Here is a 16,279-nt window from a genome sequence, read left to right on the forward strand (position 1 = left end):
GCCACTTGCAAACATTTAACATTTTAACAAGTTTTCTAATTGCTTAAGATATATTTGGTATGCTAGGTTCTAGTTGGTATGTTTCAAACTATCCTATATAATAAAAGCCTAATATGCAAATTGTCCCCTCAACCGGGAGTTTGAACAGGAGGCGGGGCAGTCAGCCAGGGGAAGGGAGCTCCCCCCACCCCCAGCCAGTGGCCGCTAGGTACCCTACCCGTGCACAAATTTCATGCACTGGGCCTCTAGTTTATTTAAATAAAATGTCATTCTAGATTTTTGTGGGCTCCTCATTTTATATGATAGTGGCTGAAATTCATGAACTGACAAATATTTAAAATATTTTTAAATAAATTATAGTTTTAGATTTCAATTCCACTGTCTCTTTGTTCACCTAGGTGGCTTTTACCGTACTTTTTGACTTGGAAGCACTTCTGAAGATATGGTGTTTGGGATTTACTGGATATATTAGCTCATCTCTCCACAAATTTGAGCTATTACTTGTGATTGGAACTACTCTTCATGTATATCCAGATCTTTATCATTCTCAATTCACATACTTTCAGGTAATACAAATAATGCCTATTTGTCTTTGGATATTTTTTTATTCCAGAGAAAATAATAGTCACATTATAATAATAATTGTATAAGTTTATATATAACAGTTATGTATAATTATTAAATGCACACTTAAGATGGGTCTGATGACTTCTTAAATACCCAAAATAGTATGTTCATAATTGTAACATTGTTTTTAAAACTCCTGAAAATTAATAAATGGAGATATTTTAAAAATACAGTTCATAAATTAGCACAATGTGAAAATATATATATTATATATACATTGGTATTATACATCCATGTATATATCAAATTTTAAACTACATAAGATGTTGACACACTTTAAAGAGTAGGAAATAAGAATTCAATTCCAAGTGGAAAGCTCCCTTTTGTGTGTTTTTGTTTTTAATCCTCACCTGAGAATATGTTTTTATTGATTTTAAAGAGAAGTAGGGGAGAGAGACAGAGAGAGAGAGAAACATCAGTGTGTGAGAGAAACATTGATCAGTTGCTCCTGTATGTGCCCCCAGGACTGAACCCATGACCTGGGTGTTGTGCCCTGACTGGTAATCAAACCCAAAACCTTCTAGTGTACAGGATGATGCTCCAACCAACTGAGCCATTAAGCCAAGGGAAGATCTCTCTTTTCAATAAGCCAACATATGTTTACTCAACAGTGACTTACAATTAAAATAAGAACTAAAATTTACCTTAAAAATTGTAAGTCAAACTTCATTATTTATATATGCCTATTTCTTTATGATGATTAAATAATAAAACCTGTAATCTTTATAATAATTGGATATCTATTTTTTCAAATGAAATCTTAAAATATATTACTTTATAATTATCAGTAAACAAAAGTAATTATTAATTATGCCTTTCATAATTGTTTAATAATAGCAATGTACTCATTGTTCTTTTGAATACTTGATAAAGTATGTATATGTGATATCCTAATTTTTAAAATCTCAAATATAGTTACTTTCTGACTAAAAATTGGTCATTTATATAATTTATTATGGAAATATCATAATGTGCATTATTTTCTTAATAATTATTTAAAAATTGTTAGAGAAAAAAGTAGCAGTAAAGTTTAAAGAAGTAATTCAGAGAAATAGGATTCCAACTTCTTAGAAGAAAGAAAATGCATTCCAATTTCATTGATTTTATTTATTAGTAATACCAAAGCTGTCATTTTCAGGGCTGTATTAACCTAAGATGCTATAACCTGAAACTCAATATCTATTTACTTGTAGAAATGTACATGAAAATATAATTCATGAAAATTAAAACCAAATACACTTCAACATAAAAAGATGATCTTATAAAAATCACCACTAAGCATATTGAAATTATAGAGGACTATCATGGTTTAAGCTTTTAGTACCATCAACATCTTTGCACATAAATCCCTTGTCCCATGTTGGGTTATATCCTTGGCCTTGGTTACCTAAGTGAGATGGCTGAGGCAAGAGATATACACATGTTCAAAACTCTTAATACAAATGGGCTTCCCAAACATTCATGCATTATAGGCCCGTTGACACTGCTATCTAGCTTCACAAAATCAACATGAGCATGTAGTGCTTACCTTAGAGAACCATTGTAGATAATTATAGAAAATATGCCTGATAGTCAAAAGCTACATGATAATTTAATATAAACCTATCATATCAGCCAAATTTAAAAAATTCTGATGCCTATTTCAACAAGGATATAGTATAAATATATTCAGGATTTGAAAATTCTTATAAATTCTCACAGATAATTTTTTGTAAAAATGTTAGAAATAGATCAAAATTAGAATTCTTTATGAGATATAAAAAAATGGAAACTTTTAAAATGGTAAATATTTGAGGAATAGCTTAGCAAGTCATATGCCAATTTGACCATAAAATTAATAGCTGTAATGAATTTGCAATAACTATAGATATGATTGTTTTATTTAAATGCAAAACAGTATAAAATCATATAACATCTAAAAATGACTGGAAGGTAACTTGGTTTTGCACATTAAATACTATCTTAAGTCATTAACAAACCATTGGATGGCTACTAAACTAATATCTATCTATTCAGTACCTACTACAGATGAAGAAACAGAATGGGAAGAAACAGGAGATTATAATATCTAATACTCTCTGGAAAACAGTTTAAATATTTTAAAAAATTTTTAAAGTCAAAAATGACTGCAAAGAAATAAACCAAAGTATTACAAATTATTAATAGTCATTATCTCTGGTATTTTTCTACAAGTATGTTTTTACAAAATATCTAGACTTTGTACTCATGCTTCTAATAATTTTATATAGCTATAGTCACATAATATGCAATCAATGAAATTTGAAATTTTACTTGTGTCTTTAATTCTGGATTATAATTTGTAATAGTTTATATTAATAGTTAAGTGATTTTTATCTGTATCTCTCTATACATGGCCATGGGTATATTTTTCTAATGAAATAATCCAAACCTACGTGCTTCAGTTATTTTGTGGCTAAAAAAATAAATCTCTCAAGAAGCTTGGTTGTCACAGGATTTTTTGCAAATTCACAGATGAAGAACCTATTGTACCGGACAGATTGGCACCTTGTGGCTCCACTTTATTCTCTCTTGATGGTCCTCACACTTCTCATTTCAGTGGACCTTTCTTCATTGTCTTGGCAGCAAGTCTTCCCTTAGTGACTTTCATATTTTTCATATTTAAATGTGAAGTCAACAGTTTTGTACAAAATGACTCCCTTTGAAATATCAGTTATCTCTGAGACTAATTGTTGGTGCTATTCATCTATTTATTTACATGATATTAACTAAGCACATAATGTGTGCCATGAACTGTTCCAGATACTGATGGGAGAAAGATGAACAAGGCAGTGAAGTTCCCCACTTTAGTAAGCTTAAATTCGAGGGGACAAACAGTTCACAAATAAGTATACAACAGAATGTAGAATACAAGCTCCAGAAATGGTATAAAAAAGGAACAAGCATAGTAAAAATGATAGAGGTTGTAGGGTGGGGTGTTATTTTAGATAAGTTGTCATGGAAGCTCTCTCTGAAGAGGTAATATTTGAGCAGAAACTGAAAGGAGTGAGAAGCATCCATGAGAGGCTCAGGGAGGAAGCATTCAAGGTAGAAAGAACCACATGGCACCTGTCCTGAGGTGCAAACATACTTGATTTGTTCAAAGAGTAGCACCGAGACCAGTGTAGCTGGGCGGGGATGAACATAGGGCAGCATTGTCCTATGGGAATTGATAAAGTCTTTAAAAATGCTATGGTTCTAACATACCAGCATAATTGTGACACCAACTGGTATTTATTGTGCATTTACTAAGCGCCAATCACTGTGCTGAGTGCATTGTTTCATTTGTTTCTCATAACAATTATGTGAGCTAGACAGTGTACATGTAAACTGAGGTCCCAAGAGATTTGAGAGCTTGCCTAAGACCACGTAACTAGCAAATGGTAGAAACTCATCACGAACAAGTTTAATTTCACAGCTCATATTCTAAACCACACAATTTCTACAGTACTTATGAGGTTAATCCTTTGAAATTGTTGATCAAATCACCAATGTGGGAATTGTGTTAAGCTCTGTTTCTTCTAGCTAATGAAATATTAATTTATCAAAATTGCACAGATGTGCATAGGCTGTTTTTATTAGAATTTGGGATAGGATTCAAAATTACAAAGGAAATTCTTTAAATATAACTTAAATGGGGGAAACACACAGTACTAAATTTGAGCTATAAACCAGTTAAAATGTTTCTGTAAACTTGCCTATATTTAAATATTAACACTAGATACCAATCATTTATGTTTGAGAATAAACAACTCTAATAAAAATGTGAAATCTTCCCAGATTAGTATTCTAGGTATTAATATGAATATGAATATAAATATCTTAATGGTTTTTATGATAAAGCTGCTTGCTTGTTATTTTGAAAGATAGCCTCAGTGTAATATTCTGATTTCATAATATATACTTAAAGTATTATAACAGGAAAAACTGGTAACTTAACCATATATAGTAACCATAATATAATGCTTAATTTGAAGGACTTTAGCATGAAGAAAATATACATTTTCTAGACTTCTTTAAACATTTGTCTATTTGTTTACTAGACATGTGGCTAGAGACCATACAATTTGTGTTCTTCAGACAATAGGCATGTGTGGGAACCATGCCAGGTCCTGGGATAGTCAAGGCCGGTGGGAGCACAGAGGCCTTGTTATCAATACACCAGAATGGCCAAAGGCTGCTCTGGGCATGTGCCTAAACAGGATGTTCAAGGACTCTGAGCCTGGGAATCTTAATCAGGTCATATGAGCGGGTGCAAGGACACAAGGTACACTATGCCCTTCTGTAGCCAATATGATTGATGTAACCATTGGCACGAAGCCCTCTTTGTCTAAAATGGTATCAAAGTAGGTTACTGACCAGCTAGTTGGCTGGAGTAGGATGGAGTGAGAAGAAGTCTGCTGGAGTATGGAGAGAGAACAGCTGGGATGGAGTGTGTGAAGAAGTCTGCTAGAGAGAGCAGCTGGGCAGGAGAGACAGGAGAAGCTGCTGAGCCAGAGAGCTCAGGAACCGCCACGATGTGAGGCGGTGAGTCTAGGATACAGCCTGCGGCTGCTTAGATAATAGCTGTGGGTACAGAGACTGATGCTGCTTTATGGAAAGACTAGTGGCCCGGTGCACGAAATTCGTGCACATTAAAAGGGGATTAATTAGAGGGAATAATTTAATATTGCTATTTGCCCTTTCTCTATAATAGAAGTGTCAGAGATGAAAGAAAATTAGTAAAATGTATATGAGAACCTTCCTCCTGTCAGAGTCTGGGGCACACCACAGGACCCAGAGTCAAGTCCCCGCCCACCCACATGCGCCTCAAAATCGCGTGAGACCCAGACCCAGCTGCACCCCCCCCCCCTACAATTGGGATAGATCCAGACCTGGCTAGTCCCATCCTTGTCCAGCACCGCCGGGCAGGGAATGTAGCCTCAGGTCCCCTGGCCCGGCGCCAGGACGGGGGGCGAGGCCTGAGGTCCCCCAGCCCAGACCAGGGTGGTGGGGCGTGCCTTGAGGTCCCCCGTCAAGCCCCGCCAGGTGTGGGACATGGCCTGAGGTCCCCCGTCAAGTCCCGCCCGGCGGGGGGTGTGGGGCGCGTAGTCTCAGGTCCCCCAGCCTGGCACCGGGAGGGGGGAACAGCCTCAGGTCCCCTATCAAGCCCCATTGGCAGGGGGGTGCAGCCTCAGGTCCCCCTTGGGCGGAGAGGGGGCACGGCCTGAGTTCTCCCGACCCAGCACTGGGGGTGCACCTTGAGGTCCCCTATCAAGCCCCGCCAGGCAGCGGGGCACAGCCTCAGGTCCCCTGGCTCGGTGCTGGGGCGGGGGATGCTGCCTGAGGTCCCCCGGCCTGGTACCGGGGTGGGGGGCGTGGCCTTAAGTCCCCTGTCAAGCCCCACCTGGTGGGGGGAGTGGCTTGAGGTCCCCCGGCCTGGGGCTGGGGCCGGGGGAGCAGCCTGAGGTCCCCTAGCCCAGCACCAGGACGGGAAGCGCACCTTGAGGTCCCCCGTCAAGCCCCGCTGGGTGGGGGGTGTGGCCTGAGGTCCCCTGTCAGGCCCTGCCAGGTGGGGGTTGCAGCCTGAGGTCCCCTGGCCTGGCACTGGGGCAGGGGGAGCAGCCTGAGGTCCCCTAGCCCAGCACCAGGATGGGAAGCACACCCTGAGGTCCCCTGTCAAGCCCTGCCAGGTGTGGAAGGTGGCCTGAGGTCCCCTGTCAAGCCCTGCCAGCCTGAGGTCCCCTGTCAAGCCCTGCCAGCCTGAGGTCCCCTGTCAAGCCCCACAGGGGCAGGGAAGGGTGTAGCCTCAGGTCCCTGCTGATTGTTTGTTAAGGATCCTTATGGGAACTTGGCCTTAGCTGTGGGTGCAGCCATCTTTGTGACAGAGTGATGGTTAATTAGCATATTCCCTCTTTATTAGATAGGATATGCGTTTACCAGCCAGTGTCTGGCTGCCTGCCTGTATGGACTTTGCTGTAAGGGCTGTTCTTATCTGATGGCTATATGGCCACTGGCTTCTGCAATAACAACTCATTCTTGTATACCCAGAACCTCTCATAGCCTATACCCGGCATCCTTGGAGGTCCAGCCCCAGGCAGAGGGGCTTGGACCCAGCACCTGCTGTCTAGTGAGCAGAGGATAAAGGAGAAGCTTGGACTAAGTTCCCAACAGTTAGTGCAGTGGGCAGGGTTCAAGCAGGAGCCAGCCCTGGCATGGTCGGTTAGGAGAATTTAGAAGAATACATGGACTCACAGCCATGCAGAGCCAGTCAGACCAGCAGAGCTGTGTGGTGCTCTTGCTGCTGGCTCTGACAGCAGGATAATGTTACCTCAGTGTTTCCTGTTAATTCAAAGTTTAGGGGGCAAAATTCAGAGGCTAAAATTGTATTACTAGGACTGAGTCACTTTTCTTCTTTGTTGCTACCATTCTTAAGCTGACTTTCTCCATGTAGTGGCAAAAATGTCTCCCAGAAGCTTGAAGCTTATGTGATTCTTACAGTAATACCAATTTGGAACAAAGAAAGGGAACACCTCTCATAAGTCCAACAAATGTTCTGCTGAATCAAATAATTGTGAATACTCTGGTCAGGCCTGGATCTTGGGGATTTGGGAGTCTCCTTATGAGTGTAGTAATGATTTGTCAAAGAAAAATCAGGGAAAGCAGGAAGCTAGGGATGCTGGAAAGGAAAATCCAAATATACTTTCTTTTTACCCTGGCTGATTTGCTCAGTGGTTAGAGCATCAGCCCACACCCGGAAGGGTCAAGGGTTCAATTCCTGGTCAAGAGCCATACCTGGGTTATAGGTTCAAACTTTGATCCTGGTCAGGGCACATGCAGGAGGCAACCAACCACACATTGATGTTTTTTTCTCTCTCTCTTTCTCTCTCCCTCCCTCCCTCCCTCTTTTCCACTCTCTCTAAAAATATCCTCAGATGAGGATTAACAAAACAAACAAACAAACAAATCATATATTATTTTGTATGTGTAAAATTAAAATCTTGGTTTTAAAAGCATTTCCTGTTTCTTACTGTATTTTTTAAATATTTTTATTGATTTCAGAGAGGAATGGAGAGGGAGAGAGAGATAGAAATTCAATGAGAGAGAATCATTGATCGGCTGCCTCCTGCACACCCCTTGAGCCTGTAACCTGGGCATGTGCCCTGGACTGGAATTGAATCCAGGACCCTTCAGTCCACATGCTGATGCTCTATCCACTGAACCAAACCAGCTAGGGCTCTTACTGTATTTTTAATAAACTATTCACCTTTCTTCTCTTAAGAATCCTTCACAGATAACTTAAGCTCTTATTGATATTGAATCAACTCAGACTACCATTCTATTTACCATATTTTATTTATGCCAAGACAATGTTCCTATTTTAATACCTCTAAATTTTGGGTCCATCTTATAATGTTGCCTTTAATTGGAAACATTTTTTTTATTTCTCAGATGTACATAAAAAGTTGATAACATTGTAGACTGAATGTAAAATGTTACTTTTCCATATTTTATACTTCAATTTTTAATTACATTCTCATTTATATTTTTAATGCTATAGATATTTTTATACTCCTTTTGTAATAACAGCCATTGAATATATTTGTCCAACACATAACAATCAATCAGTATATGTTAAATGAATAAGAAAATAAATTTATTAGTGAGTTATCGGTGGGAGTTTTTGCATATATAAATACACACACACACACATACATATACATGTAAAACATATATGGGTGTTTTGATAACAAGCTAGGCTAATATAACAAAGATCTAAAAATACAAGGTTTCCCTAAGATAGAAGTTTGTTTAGTTGGTGGGTGTCCAGGGCAAAGGGTTGGCTCATCTCTGTGTGGGCATCCAGGAAGTTGGTCTTTTGTGTCAGATTGGATTCATCATCTTCTATTCAAGGCTTCTATTTTTGGTCCAAAAGGTATACTTCAATTGTTTCCATTTCCCAGCCAAAGAAAGGTATAAAAAGAGTATCCAGAACAGACTTATTTATTTTTATGTGCTAAAAGTTGCAAGAATCACTTCCTTTCACCTTCCATAGGCCTTAATCTAGTCTGCTGGCCATACCTAACTCCAAGCAAGGCTGGAAAATGTAGTCTGCAGCCCTAGGTAGCTCCTTCCTAGAATAAAATTTAGAAAGTTCTATTTCCAGGATGGAGAGAATGGATATTAGGGTAGCAATCTCAGCCTTACATAAAGGCTCCAAGACAGAAGGTTTTTAAAACATTTTTTATGAATGTACACTGACACTTGGGAAGTTTTACTTTATTAGACAACTAGAGGCCCGGTGCATGAAGATTCGTGCAGGAATGGGCCTTACTTTCCCTGGCTGCTGGCACTGCCTTCGCTCAGGCCAGAGCCGCCTTTCCTCCTACTCACGCTGCCCAGAGGCCTGGAGGGGCTGTGGCGGTGCAGAATGCCTGAATTGTCACCATGGTGATGATGCAAGCGTCCCGCCCCGCCCCCGGCCACTCAGCGCCTGTGTATGCAAATTAACCCACCATCTTTGTTGGGTTAATTTGCATACTCACTCCTGATTGGCTGGTGGGTGTTGCAAAGGTATGGTCAATTTGCATCTTACTCTTTTATTAGTGCAGATGAGTATTGATACTATTGAACTACATTTTCCTCTATATTTGAACATTAGAAAAATATAAATTTTATTTCAACAACATCTACTAGTTAATACCATTTTGAAATATATGTTAAAACAGTTGTCACCATTTCTCTTCGTTCATTCATTTGGGATTTATTAAGTTGTTTTTTGTTTTGTTTTATGGGTGTTTTGTTTTTCATCTTTTAGTTTTTATTTTTAAAATTTATCTTTATTGAAAATATTACAGATTTTCCCCTTCATCCCCCATTGACCCCCTCCACCCCTGTACCTGCCCCCACTCCATACCTACCACACTGAGTCCTTGATATAGGACAGATAGTGAGCTAGACTGATATCTTAGTTATTATATTGTGAATTTTCCTCTCTAGATGCTTAAGTGGAAAAGTGTAATTTTATAAAGTGCTATGAAAAATGAGGTTTAATATGAATTTATTTAAGATTCAGTGTAAACAAATGATCGAACATGTATGTTTTTCTCTCCCCCAATAGGTTCTTCGGGTGGTTCGACTTATTAAGATTTCACCTGCTTTAGAAGACTTTGTGTACAAGATCTTTGGTCCTGGGAAAAAGCTTGGGAGTTTGGTTGTATTTACTGCCAGCCTCTTGATTGTTATGTCAGCAATCAGTTTGCAAATGTTCTGCTTTGTTGAAGAACTGGACAGATTTACAACATTTCCAAGGGTAAGAACAAAAAGATGTGGTTGAAGTCATTATTTTTATTATAGTAATAATGATTAACATCAAAGTAATTTCACTTTAACAGTGGTTCAAACATATTGTCATCTTTTTGATAACTTGGAGTAGCTAGTTTTAATATTTAAAATGGTGTCTCCTGCAGGGTGCAGGTGTTTGAGCACATGTGCAGCTTATGCACTAATTCTATAATTCTGGAAATAATCGAATGGAATGAGATGCTGAGACCAGTAAAGATTGAATGTAGAGTTCTCAGCACCTATAAATGAAAACATAATAGAATTTTAAAATAAAATTTACTCTTTTTTGTTTGTGAGAGTTAACATTTTAAAATATGTTTTACAGTTTATATATTTTTATGTCAGGTATAATCCAGAAGGATGCTTTTGAATTTTAAACTCATAAACTCTTCTAAAGATTTGAAGAGTCTTTAAATCACCTAGTACATGCCTCAGCATTGTCATTAGATTTCACTTATGCTTAAAAGGAAGTTAAAAATAAATCAATCCATAAGCAGAACTCATGTAGAAGATTTAGCCTCTAACCAGAGGGATCCTGAAAATTAACTCCATGTGGATTTAGAAACATTAAAAGTTTAATGACCAAGATAAAATAATGTATATATTCACCATAAGCTGACATAGTAAATCCTATTATATAAGAAAGATAATATTGGGATGTATATATTTAATTAAGCTTTGAGGGAAAAGATATCTGTATATATAATAGCTAAACTAATTACCCCAGGGGGGGTGTTTTTTTTTTTTTTAACCTGTTGCTAAATTTGTCACTCATCGCCAAGCATTTGTTGAGTGCCTGAAAGAGCAAAGCAATGTTGGTGATCCTGGGATATAAATACAACTAAGTCCTAAGCCCTCAAGAAATTGTTGGTAAGGGAGGTAACCAGTAAGAAAACATAAAGCCTTGATAAAGGCAAGTACAAGGCTCTGTGGGAGCTCAGAGGTAAGATCCAGAACCAGAGATAGAAAAACCAAAGAAGGGAAGGCCTGTGATATCTCCCTCATTATCCAGTGGTCAGGTGTTGAGGTCGGTTGGTTAATGACAGTATGTGTCAAAGCACAGCACATTAAGAGAAGCCATTTTATATAAGAAAAATCACATGAGGCTCCAAACGTAAGCTAAAAAAAAGTAAACTTTAAAAATCAGCCATTGTTTATATTATCTTTACTTGGGCCCAGGCCATTGTAGAGGCTGACTACCACCAATTACATGCATAGAGCTATGGGATGCAGGAGAGCCGCTGAGAGAACCAGCCATGAGGAAAAGAGGAGTCCCACAGCGGAGGATGAGCCTGACTTAGCAAAGGGGACTTAGTGTTGGTGCCAGGAAAATACTTTTTCTCTGGCTGTTTCTCAAACCTGATCTTGACCTAGCCATCCAGGGGGCATATTCTCTCTAGGAAATAGAACTGGATGTCAAACTAAACACTGGTTTCATTGGACCTTACTGTATCTTGGGCCCCAGTAACATGCTATCAAACCTTCCTAAGAGGATTGAAAGGTTCGGGGTTGGGCCGGGGTCACACAGAATGGACTCAAGGCTCAGTGTAATCAAAATGATAATTTATTCCAGGCACCTGGGTGCAGGTAGTCTGACTCGAGAAAAAGCCAGCAGTGAATTGGGGAGGGAGCAGGCTTTTTATGCGCTCAGGGAGAGCTGCAGATGGGGCTTTGGCTTGACTCAGGTATCAGGACCATGCCCCCGTCGTAGTTTTATGCCCTTGTCCTTTGTCCTTCTGTGGGCACCTGAAGTCCTTTCTCAAGGGGCTGTGCAGGGCTTATGATCTTCAGGAATTTCTGTAAAATAACCACTCAAGGGGAGCATGTTTGTGCAAGGCTTAGGCTAACAGAACGAGCTTTCCCTTTGACATTTGTTAGATTTTGTAAGGCTCAAGCCTTATGTTCTCCAGTTAACCCTTTCAAAGATATGACATAGACATGCGGTGGTCATTTCTCCATCCCAATTCCAAAAAGAGAATCCTGGAGGGGCAGGAGGCCAGCAGAGAAAAGCAGTCCAGGCATAGTGAGTGACCGACCCTCTGATGGAGCTCAACCCACACTGAAGTACCCCAGGTACTTCCCAAAATACTGGAAGGTGAAGGGGATCCTAAAGGCATCTCTCACTTGCATTCCACGGGCTACCCAATGGGTCTACCTGCCTCTGTCAGGCACTTAAATCCATTTTCCATTTACAATATAAATGATCTTTCTATGATGTAAATTGTCTCATTACACTCTCCTGTTTAAAATGCTTCAAGGTTCTCTGTTCCCTCAAAATGACAAACCTTTTAATATGTTTCTCCCTATCTTTTCATCCCTAGCTCTATTTACCTCTTCAGACCCCTATTTCAGAATTTTCCCCACCACACCTTTCAAAGGCAGAGATGGTGTCTATCTTGCTCATTTAATCCTCACTGCTTAGCACAATACTTGCCACAGGGTAGCTATAAATAAGCTTTTTTTAAAAAAAAATTATTAAGGTATTATATGTGTACATATCTTACCATTGCCCCCCAACCCCACTCCCATGCATGCCCTCACCCCCCAATGTTTTGCATCTGTTGGTTACTCTTATATGCATGCATATAAGTCCTTCAGTTGATCTCCTATTTCCCCCACCTCTCCCTAACCTTCCCGCTGTAATTTGACAGTCTGTTTGATGCTTTACTGCCTCTGTATCTATCTTTTTGTTCATCAGTTTATACTGTTTTTCATTATCCCCAAATGAGTGAGATCATGTGGTATTTTTCTTTCATTGACTGGCTTATTTCACTTAGCATAATGTTCTCTAATTCCATCCAGGTGCCTACAAATGGTAATAATTCCTTCTTTTTTATGGCAGCATAGTATTCCATTGTGTAGATGTACCATAGTTTTCTGATCCAGTCATCTGCTGATGGGCACCTAGGCTGTTTCCAAATCTTAGCTATTGCAAATTGTGCTGCTATGAACATAGGGGTGCATATATCCTTTTTGATTGGTGTTTCTAGTTTTTTAGGATATATTCCTAGGAGTGGGATTACTGGGTCAAATGGGAGTTCCATTTTCAGTTTTTTGAGGAAACTCCATACTGTTCTCCACAATGGCTGCACCAGTCTGCATTCCCACCAGCAGTGCAGGAGGGTTCCTTTTTCTCCACATCCTCGCCAACACTTGTCGTTTGTTAATTTGTTGATGATAGCCATTCTGACAGGTGTGAGATGGTATCGCATTGTCGTTTTGATTTGCATCTTTCAGATAATTAGTGACTTTGAGCATGTTTTCATGTGTCTATTGGCCTTCCTTCTGTCTTCTTTCGAAAAGATTCTATTTAGGTCCGTTGCCCATTCTTTTATTGGATCATTTATCTTCCTTTTATTAAGTTGTATAAGCTGCCTGTAGATGTTGGAGATTAAACCTTTATCAGTGATAACATTTGCAAATACGTTCTCCCATACAGTGGGATTTATTGTTGTTTTGTTGATGGTTTCTTTTGCTGTGCAAAAGCTTTTTATTTTGATGTAGTCCCATTTGTTTATTTTCTCTTTGGCTTCCATTGCCCTAGGGGCAGTATCACTGAAAAAGTTCTTTTGGCATATGTCTGAGATTTTGCTGCCTGTGGATTCCTCTAGTATTTTTATGGTTTCCCGTCTTATATTTAAGTCCTGTATCCATTTTGAGTTTATTTTTGTGTATGGTGTAAGTTGGAGATCTAGTTTCATTTTTTTGCATGTATCTGTCCAATTTTCCCAACACCATTTATTGAAGAGACTGTCTTGACTCCATTGTATGTTCATGCCTCTTATGTCAAATATTAATAGCGCATAGTGGTTTGGGTCGATATCTGGATTCTCTATTCTATTCCATTGATCTATATGTCTGTTCTTGTGCCAGTACCAGGCTGTTTTGAGGACAGTGGCTTTGTAATACAGCTTGAAATCTGGTATTGAGATCCCTCCTACTTTATTCTTCTTTCTCAGGATTGCTGTGGCTATTCGGGGTCTTTTTTTATTCCAGATGAATTTTTGGAGAGTTCTTTCTAGGTCTGTGAAATATGCCGTTGGTATTTTAATGGGGAGTGCATTGAATCTATAGATTGCTTTGGGTAGTATGGACATTTTAATGATGTTGATTCTACCAATCCATGAACATGGTATTTTCTTCCATCTGTTTACATCTTCCTCTATCTCTTTTTTCAGTGTCCTATAGTTTTCCGCGTATAGGTCTTTTACCTCCTTGGTTAGGTTTATTCCTAAGTATCTTAATTTTTTTGGTGCGATGGTAAATGGGATTGCTTTTTTAGTCTCTCTTTCTGTAAGTTCACTGTTGGTGTATAGAAATGCCATAGATTTCTTGGCATTAATTTTGTATCCTGCTACATTGCCGAATTCATTTATTAAGTCTGTTAGTTTTTTTATGGAGTCTTTCGGGTTTTTTATGTTCAATATCATGTCATCTGCAAATAAGGACAGCTTTACTTCTTCTTTTCCAATTTGGATGCCTTTTATTTCTTCTTCTTGTCTAATTGCAATGGCTAATACTTCCAGTACTATGTTGAACAAGAGTGGTGAGAGTGGGCATCCCTGTCTTGTTCCTGTTCTTAGGGGAAATGGTTTTAGTTTTTGCCCATTGAGTATGATGTTAGCTGTTGGTTTATCATATATCGCTTTTATTATGTTGAGGTATGATCCTTCTATTCCCACCTTGTTGAGAGTTTTTATCAAGAAAGGGTGTTGGATTTTGTCAAATGCTTTTTCTGCATCAATTGATATGACTATGTGATTTTTATCTCTCAATTTGTTTATGTGATGTATCACATTTATTGATTTGCAGATATTGTACCATCCTTGCATTCCTGGGATAAACCCTACTTGGTCATGGTGTATGATCTTTCTGATGTACTGCTGGATCCGATTTGCTGGAATTTTGTTGAGGATTTTGGCATTTATGTTCATGAGGGATATTGGCCTGTAATTCTCTTTCATTGTGTTGTCTTTATCTGGTTTTGGTATTAGGGTGATGCTGGCTTCATAGAAGGAGCTTGGAAGTGTTCCTTCCTCTTGAATTTTTTGGAATAGTCTGAGGAGGATAGGTTTTAGTTCTTCCTTGAATGTTTGGTAAAACTCTCCTGTGAAGCCGTCTGGCCCCGGACTTTTGTTTGCCGGAAGCTTTTTGGTGACTGCTTCAATTTCTTCCATAGTTACTAGCATATTGAGCTGTTTAGATTATTCCTGATTGAGTTTTGGAAGGTTATATTTTTCTAGGAATATGTCCATTTCCTCCAGGTTGTCCAGTTTGTTGGAATAGAGTTGTTCGTAGTATTTTTTAACAATCCTTTGTATTTCGGCGGGATCTGTTGTTATTTCACCTCTTTCATTTCGGATTTTGTTTATTTGGGTCCTCTCTCTTTGCTTCTTGGTGAGCCTGGCTAGAGGTTCATCAATCTTGTTTATCCCTTCAAAGAACCAGCTCTTGGTTTTGTTGATCTTTGTTTTGAACCAGCTCTTTGTATTGCTTCTTTGGTCTCTAGGTCGTTTATCTCCGCTCTGATCTTTATTATTTCCTTCCTTCTGCTTACACTGGGCTTTTCTTGTTGCTCTTTTTCTAACTCTTTGAGTTGTTGGGTTAGGTAATTTATTACCCCTGTTTCTTGTTTTTTGCAGTAGGCTTGTAGAGCTATGAACTTCCTTCTCGAGACTACTTTCGCTGTGTCCCATAGATTTTGAATTGTAGTGTTTTCATTGTCATTTGTTGCCATGATGTTTTTTATTTCTTCCTTGATCTCTCTGGTAACCCAATCATTGTTTAATAGCATGCTGTTTAGTCTCCATGTGTTTGATTTCTTTGGGTTGTTTTTATTGTAGTTGATTTCCAGTTTTATGCCACTGTGGTCTGAGAAGATGCTTGATATGATTTCTATCTTCTTGAATTTGAAGAGACTTTGCCTATGTCCCAATATATGGTCTATCTTTGAAAATGACCCATGTGCACTTGAGAAGAATGTATATTCTGTGGCTTTGGGGTGAAATGTTCTGAAGATGTCAATTAATTCCATCTGGTCTAGTGAGTCATTTAGGATTGATGTTTCTTTGCTGATTTTTTGTTTAGAGGATTTGTCCAATGGTGATAGTGGGGTATTAAAGTCTCCTACTATGATTGTATTGCTGTCAATCTCTCCCTTTATATTTTCCAGGAGTTTTTTTTATGTATTTGGGTGCTCCTGTATTGGGTGCATATATGTTTACCAGAGTTATTTCTTCTTGTTGGATTGCTCCCTTTAGTATTATGAAGTGGCCTTCATTATCTCTTGTTATGTCTTTCACTTTGAGAT

At 38.8% G+C, this 16,279-nt stretch overlaps 1 protein-coding gene across 4 annotated transcripts in view; it reads left to right on the top strand.

Annotated features, from left to right (window-relative positions):
• NALCN (sodium leak channel, non-selective) overlaps positions 1–16,279 on the top strand; it is a 314,423-nt gene that overhangs the window by 135,779 nt on the left and 162,365 nt on the right. For all 4 annotated transcript variants that reach the window (XM_080660974.1, XM_080660971.1, XM_080660973.1 and 1 more), the window contains exons 12-13: positions 399–566; positions 9,746–9,937. In XM_080660974.1, the coding sequence (XP_080517100.1) occupies positions 399–566; positions 9,746–9,937 (360 nt within the window). The remainder of the gene's footprint in view (positions 1–398; positions 567–9,745; positions 9,938–16,279) is intronic.

This window comes from Plecotus auritus (assembly GCF_963455305.1).
Source record: "Plecotus auritus genome assembly, chromosome: 3".
In the NCBI taxonomy this organism is placed as follows: domain Eukaryota; kingdom Metazoa; phylum Chordata; class Mammalia; order Chiroptera; family Vespertilionidae; genus Plecotus; species Plecotus auritus.